Raw genomic sequence first — 12356 nt, forward strand, 5'->3', positions numbered from 1 at the left:
ATCAAAATCTCTCTAATTTTCCACCCAATCAAACAACTCTTTTCTTTCTCTCATTTTCTATTTTTTCTGGGGGTCTGTTTGGTTGGGGTGAAAAATAAGGGAGGAAAAAGTGGGAAGATAATTGGGGAAAAGATGAGTGATCCAGGGTATTTTCAACTGAAAGCGGTCCCACCAAAACACAATTTCTCTAACTCGGACAGAAAACTAGGAACAAACAAAGATGGTGATCTCGTCCTTGCTTACTATTTCAACACCTGTTTCTTATACCTTCCTTGCCGTTACTTCTTTTTTTTTTTTTGTACTCCACCTATTTTTTTCCCCTCTTCTTTCTTTTCCTTTTGCTTTTCGTCGGTTTTGTTGCCTAAAAGAGAGCATCGATTTTCTCACTGGATCTAGATTTTGATCTTTCAATCACTCTTCTTTTTTTCTTTTCTTTTTTGGTTGAGAAATGTCGGTCTATAATCTATATTATTTATCTTCTTTTTAATATTCTTTGTTGAAACTTGAAGTTGTGTTTTATTTTTATGTGTCATCATAGTCTATTGACATCATTTTAAAAAAGACACATTACTAGCCCATATAAATTATGTGTTTCTATCCTAAAATTTCACAATAAATTGTGTATCTATTTTATGCATTGTTTAAAAAAAATTTAATGATATCTTTAAAAAAAAAAAAAATAGCAAGGATATAGGTATAAATTTATATAAACTACATTTTTTTCTCAACTAAAAAAATGATTTTAATTTTTTGTTCTTCCATTTTTCCATCCCCAACCTAAAAATAAAGTTGGAGAATTGGTTTTGGCTTCAATGACCAAGGCCAGTGTATTTGCATTAATATTTTTATAGCTATACATATAAATCTGTTAAACTTGAAAAGAAATAGTAACAATTCAAATTACAAGAAGATTAAATTTTAGTTGTATGCATTTTTATCTCAATATTCTGTAGCTCTTTTTTATAGGATATTTGGTCTTATCTTGATCTTGAGATGATGAGATTTAAACTTGGTGCTCATCTTTATCTTTCTCAAAACTAGTATCAATAAGATTAACTTGATCCTCTTAATCTATTATCTTAACACAACCAAACACATACCAAAAAATAAACTCTGTTCGTCTTTCCATCCTCTCATCATTTTCACCCTTATCAATTTCCTATTCCTCCGACTAAATAAATAGGCCACATCCCTCTCAAGAAACGTCGGCTGCAAAATCCAAAGCCTTGCACGTGTCATCCGCATGTGACTCTTGCATGATCAGCACGTCACCCTCTCTACCTCTACGCCACGTGTCTTTTTGTCATCTCAACAAGTTCTAGACGTTACAGTACTTGGTCCAAGTTGAACACAATGTCTCCCAAATACCCAAAAATACCCCTCAGTACCGTCCACATCAAATCCCGACAGATCCATTTTTGTAATTTCACCTTATTAATATATCCGAAAGAACATGTTCCAAAACTTTAACTCAAGTGCCACTCCATTCATATTTTTAGTCTTGTTCCCCGCTTTTTCTAGCTGTGATCGTACATTCACACACAAAGACAAGTTTCTAGTATTTCCTTCTTGTCAAGGTGAGAATTTTCATTTTCATTTTCATATTTATTTTCATATTTTAAGTTTCATCCATGCTTGTTTCATTCTTGTCTTGGTGAGATTGTTTTTCCTTATTTTTTTGAAATTTTTTTTTTTTTTGGAGATGTAGTTGTCAGAATCACTTTATTGTTTGGTTGATCTGTTCTGAGTTTGGGATTACTGGGTTTTTATTTGAGATTATGGATATTTGATTTAATTTTATGTACCCAGTTGATATTTGAGTTTATGAGCTTTGTTGTCAATTCTATATGAGTGAGTATGTAGCAAATTGAGCATTTAATCACATTAAATCTTTTTTTTTTTTTTTTTTTTTTTACATCTGCCATCTGGGTTTTGGGTTTGATATAGGTTTTTTTTTTTTTTTTAGGTAGGAAATTTCATAATTTGTGATGAATTGATTAGTTATGAAGTGGAAACAACAGTGTCTGATCACAATAGTTCAAGTGCAACCAAGATTGACAATTTTTTTTTTTTTTTTGGAATTATATTAGAAAAGGAAAAGGGAAAGACACAAAGGATGTGTACTAGCCCAATTCAAAGAATACAACTCAAAATGAAAGAGTTTCAATAAAATCAAGAAAAGACATTAAGGGGGTGCTTCCTAAAGCATGAATCCAATAAAAAAATATCCGTGAAATATGTTTTTCGGTGATATAGGCAGGACATTTGATGCCATCAAACCCTGTCTGTTTCTTTCAAACCATATATTCCACATGATGTACGAGGGCAACGTGTGCCACACCATGGCAGCTCTATGGTGCTGAATATGAATAGCAAGCACTCCCAATTCATGTGGTCATAGGCCTTCTCAATGTCAAGCTTACATATGACAGTCAGAATACACGATCTCAACCTACTGTCTAGCCATTCATTTGCTAATAGTACAGAATCTGTGATTTGTCTCCCCCTAACAAAAGCATTATGTGTATCATAAATTATGTTCCCAATAAAATTTTCATCCGATTAGCCAACACTTTAGAGATCAACTTATACATGCTCCCAATTAAACTTATGGATTGAAAACCCTTTATATATGTAGCCCCGGGTTTCTTAGGAATCAGACTCCTGGAATACTTGCAACACAGTCTTCTCTTTCTACCTTTTGATTGCCAAACATTGGAGGTTGCTCATTATTTGTACCAGAACTGCCAAAGTTACCAAATTTTGTTTAAGTGATTTTTCATGAAATGTGGATTTCATTGTTGCTGTTGGTCTACTTTCGATGTTATGCAGTCCATGTTACCTACATAACTAGACAATTCTTAGTTTTTAAAACACATGCCATAGTGCCATTGGGTATTTAGTACACAAATTACCCAGTTTGAACCTATTTTAGTCCTATTCAATACCTGTCATGGGATGAACTTTAGTGTTATTGGTCAGTTCATTGTAAGTCAAAAGTGGATTATGTTTCTAATCCTTATCATCTATTTTAGGTTATCAGTTGATGTGCTGTGGGAAAGAATTTTTGTAAAATAAACATTGAAAATGGGGGACTCTGAGGGAGACTTGTTGAACTCACCACCAATGGAAAAATTGGGTGCTGGTGGCTACTTGTCAGTTTGGAAAGACTATGGGGTATATGGAATTGTGGGTGCTGTTGTTGTTGGTATACTCATACCTTTAGTACTTTCTTCTGTGTTCATGGGAAAGAAAAAGGAAAAGCAAAGAGGTGTGCCGGTGCAAGTTGGTGGTGAGGCAGGTTATGCAGTTCGTAATGCTCAGGCAAGTGAGTTGGTTGAAGTTCCATGGGAAGGAGCCACAACCATGGCAGCTCTGTTTGAGCAATCTTGTAAAAAGAATTCACAATATAACTTTCTTGGTACAAGAAAGCTAATTAGCAAGGAATTCATCACAGCTAGTGATGGTAGGAAGTTTGAGAAGCTACACTTGGGCGATTATGAATGGCAAACTTATGGAGAGATATTTGATCGTGCTTGTAACTTTGCATCTGGGCTTGTCAGATTAGGTCATAATTTGGACAGCCGTGCTGCCATTTTTTCTGATACTCGGCCAGAGTGGTTCATTGCCCTTCAGGTAGCCTTTTCATCACAAGTAAATTTCATAGATCTCTTTCTGTTTTTTGGGGTTGGGGGTGGGTAATTTCTTTTTCTTTTCCTTTGGTTTATATTTGTAGATGCAGGAGATGCTAAAAGAATTTCATTTTTTGATTCTAGGGATGCTTTCGACAAAATATCACTGTTGTCACTATTTATGCTTCCCTAGGCGAGGATGCCCTGATCCACTCACTTAATGAGGTTGGTAATTGCTGCTCTTGTATACTTAGGAGATTATATTGTCTAGGATATGGATGATTAACTCTGTGCAAATCCATATAATATTAAATAGCTAAAGACACAGGTTATGTATAGTCCTAAGTCAGAACTGTAAAATTTTGACAGACCCAAGTATCAACACTTATATGTGAATCCAAGCAATTGAAGAAGTTGGCTGCGATAAGCTCAGGCCTTGAGAGTGTCCAAAATATTATATACTTTGAAGATGATGGAACTGAAAATGATATTAGTGTTTCTGGAAGCATGAGCAACTGGACAGTCTCAGCTTTTTCTGATGTTGAGAAACTTGGGAAAACAAGTCCTGTTCATCCAAGCCTGCCTTCCAAAAATGGTAATGCTGTTGTCATGTATACAAGCGGCAGTACAGGTCTACCAAAGGTTTGTTCCTGCTTTTAATTTCTTATGCTGTTCAATTGTTCTTTGCTGCATATGCCAGCAAGAGGATAAATAAGAATCGTGCTTCATAACTCTTTCACAATTGCCAGCACTGGAAGTCAAAGAACTTGGAGGTTTTTTTTTTTTGGTTTCGTTTTCTGGGTTGCAGATGCCCAGTTTCAATGTGGTCCAGAAACCCCTGTAATTTGTCTTTCTATAACTTATATTCCTTGACATTAAAGGTGTTAAAATTTATGTTTGCAAGTTCTTCTTGGGGCAAGTTCTACTACAGTTCCCGGAGATTTTCTAAGTGCTTGAATCCTGATAAACACTTTCCCAATTGTGTTTTGTCTCTTTTTTTGTTTATGTTTGTTGAAAGCTTTGTATCCTTACTCAATTTTTATTTTTATTTTTAATATGGTATAGTCTGTATCAATGTAGGGAGTCATGATTACTCATGGAAACATTGTAGCAACGGCTGCAGCTGTTATGATGGTGGTCCCAAATATTCGTAGAAGTGATATATACTTAGCATACTTGCCCTTAGCTCATGTTTTTGAACTGGCAGCTGAGGTATCTTCTTGTTTGCATTCTTATTTTCAACATTAATTGGTTGAGATTGTTTTACATTATTGTGGTTGTCCAGTCTGTGATGTTGGCTGCAGGTTGTTCAATGGGCTATGGCTCGACATTGACTTTAACTGACACTTCTAATAAAATTAAGAAAGGAACCAAGGGAGATGCTTCTGTGTTAAAGCCCACCATCATGACAGCCGTTCCAGCTATTCTCGATCGTGTTCGAGATGGAGTTCTAAAAAAGGTTTGAGTTAAATATATATTGTTGTACTGCATTTGTGATTAGTGCTTATTGGTGGTTGAGGCAAATAGTCAGCTCTCTTCTTTGCTATCTATTATGATGTAATCTAGGTTGAAGAGAAAGGGGGGTCAGCGAAGAATCTATTCAACATTGCATATAAGCGACGATTATCTGCTGTAGAAGGAAGTTGGCTTGGGGCTTGGGGCTTGGAAAGAATGTTGTGGGATGTCCTTGTCTTTAAAAGAATACGCGCTTTACTTGGAGGAGGCCTGCGATTCATGCTATGTGGTGGAGCTCCTTTATCTGCAGATTCACAGCGGTTTATCAACATCTGCATGGGGTAATTGGATTTTTAATCATATATTATTCGTATTTTTTTAGTTTAGAATCGAAAGTTTAAAATGGTCTAAACTACCTCAGAAGTTCAAGTCCAATTCCATGCTAGATGCTCCATGGCTTTCAATGGGTCGGTGTGCGTAAATTGCTCATAAAAGTTTCTTTCTTGTGCTTTGTATTCAAGTTTAAGATGATTTTCTGAACACATTTCCCTTTTTCAGGGCTCCTATTGGTCAAGCATATGGCTTGACTGAAACATTTGCTGGAGCTACTTTTTCTGAGTTTGATGACACTACAGTGGGACGTGTTGGGCCACCTGCTCCTTGTTGCTACATTAAGGTATGCCTCTACCTCTTAATGAAATTTTTTTCAGAATCATGTAAATTGTACTGTGGAGGCCCAAATCAGCTCATAGTGGCTTAGCTTTGGTGAGTGCTTCCAACTGACAGTAACGATCACAAGTTTGTTTTTCTGTGGAAGTACAATTCTTTTCTATTTCGTTGAATAAGACATGACTTGTACATTCCATTAAAAATTCATGATAATAAGCGTATGAGGTTTACTAGGTAGAATACTTTTCAATTGGGTTTTAAAAATATTGTTGATAGCATGCTTATGTATTTAAAGCTCAAAGCTCAAAACCCCAAGGTCTAAGTGCTTCTCTTGGTCAAGGTGAAGCTCATTTAATGAAGTATGTCTTGGGCACACTTTTCTGGTGCTTCTTGAAGAAACACAAAGGATGCCTAGGTGTGAGTGTGTTCTTTGTTAAAAAAATTATGAATCATTAAAATTAATTGCTCAATCTTGAAGGATATGACATGGACCTTTGATTTATTGTAAGAAGTAAGAACACTATTCTTAAGGTGCTATATTACACACAAAAAAGAATTGTTTACATATAAAATGCCTTGAACAATGATAATTTACTTTTCTTCTTTTTTGTTCTTTGGCTTTTGGATATATTTTCATTGAACCATATACTTCTTTTAATCATAGCTATCACAGTTATGATTTTTATAAGCACAAGAGGATTATATAAATATTATGTTTAAACTTTCCGTGACTAGATTATTATCATACTGTCCATTGATAATTGTTTTCAAAATTACTATATAAACATTTTAAGAAATTGGAAGAGCTTATGAAAAATTTGAACTTCTAAACTTTGTGTGATTGTACTATCTATTTTAGCTAATAGGCAATATATTACAATTTTGATTTATTAAATTTTTAATTACATGTTATGAATCTTCTATTAGAGGTTATTATATATTGTTTTTTTTTTAAAAATGCACATTTTACTTCAATTAGATGCACTCTTGCACTTCGCACTTTGCACCTAGGCTCCAAAATCCCTGTGCGCTTAAGTCCGCTTCACACTTTTACTAGCACTGGTTTTAATAAGTTCCTATTATTTGTTACACTGTAGCTTGTTTCTTGGGAAGAAGGTGGATATAAGTCAACAGACAAACCAATGCCTCGAGGGGAGATTGTAGTAGGGGGATTCAGTGTAACTGCTGGTTACTATAAAAATCAAGAAAAAACTAATGAGGCGTACAAGGTAATTTCCAAACTGTGTCTATGTGTCTTACTTCTATTTACTTTTCACATATGCTGCAACTTGATCTTGCAGTCTATATACTGCTACTCATGATCTGTTACATGCTACAGGTTGATGAAAAGGGCATGCGCTGGTTTTATACTGGTGACATTGGACAATTTCACCCTGATGGATGCCTTGAAATTATTGACAGGAAGAAGGATATTGTGAAACTTCAACATGGAGAATATGTCTCCCTTGGAAAGGTGCATTAAACATTTTGCCTTTTATTCTTGATAGACTAAGCCTTGGAGAAGAAGCATTGCTTGGTGCTGATTGGATTAGTGGCTGCATTATTGCAGGTTGAGGCAGCTCTCTCGACAAGTAATTATGTGGATAATATCATGTTACATGCAGATCCCTTCCATAATTATTGTGTAGCACTAGTTGTTCCTTCACATCAAGCCCTAGAGAAGTGGGCACAACAAGCTGGCATCAACTACAGAGATTTTTCTGAGCTGTGTGACAAGGCTGAAACTGTCAGTGAGGTCCAGCAATCCCTTTCTAAGGTTTGTGTGTTTTTCTTTATCTCCTGAAGACTTATCCAAAACTATGTTGACAAAGTCATATTTGTTATATTACTACTGCTGCCAGCGCTCAGAAGACAAATTTAGGAGATATATAGGTTTCATTGTTGAGAGATACAAATACACTTGCATTTGGTGGTGGGGGAGGGGAAGTCAATTCTGTGAGCACTGTGCATGTTGCCAATCTACTTCCAAATTCATGCACTTACACAGAAAAAAAAAAATGCCATTATGCACTCAAAACGAGTGAGAGACTAGCAAAGGCATACTAGTTCCTCGCATCATAATGCCATTTGCATTGTATATTTCACCGATTCTTTTTGTTTCCTTTGAAACAAACCAATCCGCATATGTGAAAATAATACTATCCACCATCTTCATCAATTTTCTTGCATTCATCCCTGTTATTAGTATGTCATAATATGCACAAAGGGGTGATGAACTTTTTCTTTGATTTTTTAAATGTCTGCAGGCTGCGAAAACAGCAAAATTGGATAAGTTTGAAACTCCTGCAAAGATTAAGTTGCTGCCTGAAGCATGGACCCCCGAGTCTGGATTAGTCACGGCTGCTTTCAAGATAAAGAGAGAACAACTGAAGGCCAAGTTTAAAGATGAGCTTCAAAAATTATATGGGTGAAATATGTATTTGGTGTATGTATTTTCGGCTGCTTTCAAGATAAAGAGAGAACAACTGAAGGCTAAGTTTAAAGATGAGCTTCAAAAATTATATGGGTGAAATATGTATTTGGTGTATGTATTTTCCACTGTTGTGCACTTCTGCTATATTTTCAAGATACGCAATTAAAGTTTTTCTCAATTTTCAAAATTTTCCAGTAAAGAATATATTCTGACAGCATGGTACTAATTGTTCATAATTAAAATTTCATTTCATGCTGCTTGCCATAATTACATTATTTGTGGCATTTGGGCAAAAGGCAGAGACCATAATTTTTTTTTTTTTTGATGTGAAATACGACTAAACTTTATTAATCAGAAGAATTGACAAATACATCCTGGTTGAGAGCTTGTTCAAGAAAACAAGGGGTCTCTTCAACCCAAACAGATAAATCTGCAATGCCTAAAGCATGTCTAGCAAGTAAATGAGCTGGCTTATTTCCATTTCGACCAACATGAGCGAAATCTACATGACGGAAGCTATGAGCAACAGTAATGGAACTAAAAACCAGAGCAGCAACAGATAATGGAGGAGGAGATAACTCCCTCAAAGCATTAACTAGAGACAACGAATCACCCTCAAGCGTGAAGTCCTGTATAGACATATCTTTGGCGAATTTAAGACCCAGCTCAACAGCCTTAGCTTCAACCTCCATGGCACCTAGAGGAGCATCAAGTTTTTTACTGCAGGCACCGATCATCTGACCCGCTGCATCTCTAATTAAAATCCCCACCCCTGCCATTTTCTGCTCTTTGAACACAGCACCGTCTACATTAATTTTGTAGCGATTAGGAGAGGGAGGCGTCCATACCACTGCTGCAGCAGGCTGCTTCGAATCTGTATCCTCCAAACACGCCTGATACGCAACCAAATATTCCAACGCACCCTGTACTACGGCCTGTGCTGACTTCTTCGCACCGCCATGTCTGTGTTCGTTCCGGTTTGACCACAACGCCTAAGCTATCACAATCAAATGTTCCACCCCACTGTGATCCCATTGAACAATCATCACTACGTGCCACAGCAAGTCCATGAATGAACTGAAATGGTGTTCCACTGAACCCAGAAACAGAGAGGACGTGCGCCAAACTTCTCTAGCACGTTGACAGCGCCAAAATAAATGGCCTGAAGATTCGTCCTCCATCTGGCATTCATCACAAACACTGTCCAGCAGCACCTTGCGCCTAACCAAATTCTCCTTTGTGGGTAAAACATCCTTGCAAGCCCTCCAAGCGAAGTGGCGGATTTTGTGCGGGATATTACAGCTCCATAAGTACTTCCAAAATCTTCTTAACTGACTGCCATTTGATACACTACCCGCCGGCACAGTTGAGTTCATCTCCATGGCTAGCTTATATGCACTACGGACACTAAATATTCCATTGTGCGTTAAAGCCCAGGCCTGCTTATCCTCAGGCAGATTCGCACTCAGAGCTATACTACAAATTAAATCAGCTTCATGAGGCAGGAAAGTTTGCCGCACCACCTCCTTCTTCCATGCACCCTTCTCCTCGTCAATAAGGGCTGCAACTCGAGAGTCCTCAGGAAGATTTGAGATTGGAGATACTACCTTATAAGTTGAGGGAGAAGGTATCCATTTATCCTTCCAAATCATGATACTATGCCCATTCCCTACCTGCCACCTTTTACCATTCCGGATAATCGCTTGAGCTGCCAAAATACTCCTCCAAGCAAATGAAGGATTTTTTCCAAGATTAGTATCAACAAACTCACACCTCGGAAAATATTTGGCCTTAAATACCTTATACAATAAGGAATCATTCCCAGTCTGGAGCCGCCAACCTTGTTTTGCCAACATGGCCAAATTAAATTGCTTCAGTTGCTTAAATCCCATACCCCCACAAGCCTTTGGGGCACAAAGTTTCTCCCAACTGATCCATGCCATTTTCCGTTCCTCCTTGCATTGCCCCCACCAAAAATTCCTAATGATACTCGTCATCTCATCACAAAGGGAATCAGGAATTTTAAAGCAACTCATAGTGTACATCGGAATAGCTTGGGCCACCGCTTTTATCAGAACTTCCTTTCCAGCTTTAGACAATAGCTTTTCCTTCCAACCAGCCAATTTCTTAGCCAGTTTTATCTTGACTTCCTTGAAAGTATTCTTTTTATTTCTTCCCACCAAAGATGGGAGGCCCAGGTACTTTTCATGCTGCTTAATCACTTGAGCCCCAAACCTCACCTTTATCTCCTCCTGGATCTCCTTTGCGGTGTTAGGACTGAAAAATAGAGAAGTTTTGGCACGGTTCAACTGTTGGCCAGAGGCTTGCTCATACGTACTCAGTACTTTTTGGAGGGCTACACATTCATCAATAATGGCTTTGCAAAAGATTAGACTGTCATCTGCAAAAACTAAATGAGATAGACAAGGGCCACCCCTACACACAGATACACCTTCCAACAAGCCATCAGCTGTAGCTTTTTTAATTAAAGCAGAAAGACCTTCAGCACAAATCAAAAATAAATATGGGGAAAGTGGATCACCTTGGCGAAGACCTCTGGAGGGAATAATATGGCCACTAGGTTTACCATTGACACGTACCGCATAAGTGACAGAAGAGATGCATTGCATCATCAAGCTTCTCCATCTTGAGTGAAACCCCAATTTCTCCATTATCTTCTCTAAACATGCCCATTCCACCCTGTCATAGGCCTTGCTCATGTCTAGCTTGAGAGCCATCTCACCTTTTGCCCCTGATTTCTTCAAGTTAATCTGGTGCATTGCCTCAAAAGCTACTAGAACATTATCAATAATCAATCTACCATTCACAAAAGCACTTTGGGTGTCACTGATAATAGAAGGGAGGATTTTTTTGAGTCTGTTGGCAAGGGTTTTAGATGCCAGTTTGTAAATAACATTACAGAGATTGATTGGTCTATACTCCGTTACTCTTTTAGGAGAGGTAGTTTTAGGGACCAGAACAATATGGGTTTCGTTAAATTTTGGCGGGGTAATGCCCAAATTTAGGAAATCCAATACTGTCTTAGTCACTACTCCACCTACAGTAGCCCAAAATTTTTGGAAAAAAAGAGGGGGCATACCATCCGGACCCGGGGCTTTTAAAGGATACATCTGCTTCAAGGCTTTGTGCACTTCACCTGCTTGGAATTCCTTCACCAGCATGGAATTCATTGATTGGGTGACTCTAGGTTGAACGGCCTCCATAATTTCAGTGAACTCTGATGGTGCTGAAGAAGTGAACAAATCAGAGTAGTAGTCAATAAACACCTTCTCAATCTCCCCTTGATCAACCTGCCACACATCTTCGGCATCTAACACCCCTTCAATTAAGTTCTTTTGAAACCGTGCTGAAGCCTTTGCATGAAAGAAACGGGTATTTCGGTCTCCCTCCCGAAACCAGTTTAGCCTTGCTCTCTGTTTCCACATTGCATCCTCCTTATCGAGCCAACAATTCAATTCCACTCTAGTATCTCATAAGTCTTTAATAACTGTAGGTGATGACTCTTGCAGCTCCAGCCATTCTAGACGTTTTTGTAAGCAAGCAATCTTCTTTCCCACATGCCCATACTCATGCCCATTCCAAGCCTCCAATTTGTTTCTGCATGACTCCATGCAAGATAAGATAGGAAAATCCGAGGCCATGCACAACCCTTCCTCCCAAGCCTCTGACACCACATTCTCACATCTCTCATCCTTCAACCACATCGACTCAAATCGAAAAATTTTCTTGTGTTTTAGGTGTTTTTTCTTGGAGAATAGATGCAGCAGAAGAGGATTATGATCCGAAGCAGATGAGGACTTATGATGAAGCTTAGCATTAGGGAAAAGAGAATGCCAATCTACAGAAGCTAAGGCCCTATCCAACCTCTCCCTAATTTGAGTGCCATCCCGTTTCTGGTACAGCCATGTGAATTTAGGACCTACAAAACCAACCTCCTTCAACCCACAATAGTTAATAGAAGCATTAAACCTGGCCATTTGCTGAACCGGCCTAGATGCCCCTCCCTCCTTTTCTGCTTGACATCTAATTTCATTAAAATCTCCAATAACTAGCCACGCAACTGTGAACTATCCCTTAGAGAGTTAAGCAATCTCCATGATTACAACCTTAGAGCAGTCTCAGGGTGGCCGTAGAAGCCTGACAAA

General features: G+C 37.9%; 1 protein-coding gene across 2 annotated transcripts; it reads left to right on the top strand.

Annotated features, from left to right (window-relative positions):
• Positions 1–1443: 1443 nt before the first annotated feature.
• Positions 1444–8407, top strand: LOC115986705 (long chain acyl-CoA synthetase 8). Of its 2 annotated transcripts, none has more exons than XM_031109959.1 (12): positions 1444–1577; positions 3036–3636; positions 3777–3857; positions 4002–4274; positions 4713–4844; positions 4918–5091; positions 5199–5428; positions 5646–5763; positions 6854–6985; positions 7096–7230; positions 7327–7533; positions 8024–8407. In XM_031109959.1, the coding sequence occupies exons 2-12, from the start codon at positions 3088–3090 to the stop codon at positions 8186–8188; spliced, it is 2196 nt and encodes a 731-aa protein (XP_030965819.1). In that variant the 5' UTR covers positions 1444–1577; positions 3036–3087; the 3' UTR covers positions 8189–8407. The 2 variants fall into 2 exon arrangements, with proteins under 2 accessions (XP_030965819.1, XP_030965820.1); XM_031109960.1 differs by having other exon boundaries at positions 3044–3636.
• Positions 8408–12356: the final 3949 nt, after the last annotated feature.

Source organism: Quercus lobata, chromosome 4, assembly GCF_001633185.2.
Source record: "Quercus lobata isolate SW786 chromosome 4, ValleyOak3.0 Primary Assembly, whole genome shotgun sequence".
Lineage (NCBI taxonomy): Eukaryota > Viridiplantae > Streptophyta > Magnoliopsida > Fagales > Fagaceae > Quercus > Quercus lobata.

Coding starts and splice junctions, on each gene's coding strand:
- LOC115986705 (XM_031109959.1), top strand. CDS start 3,088: ATGGGGGACTCTGAGGGAGACTTGTTGAACTCACCACCAATGGAAAAA. Junction 4,845..4,917: donor TTTTTGAACTGGCAGCTGAG/GTATCTTCTTGT, acceptor GTGGTTGTCCAG/TCTGTGATGTTGGCTGCAGG. Junction 5,429..5,645: donor TTTATCAACATCTGCATGGG/GTAATTGGATTT, acceptor TCCCTTTTTCAG/GGCTCCTATTGGTCAAGCAT.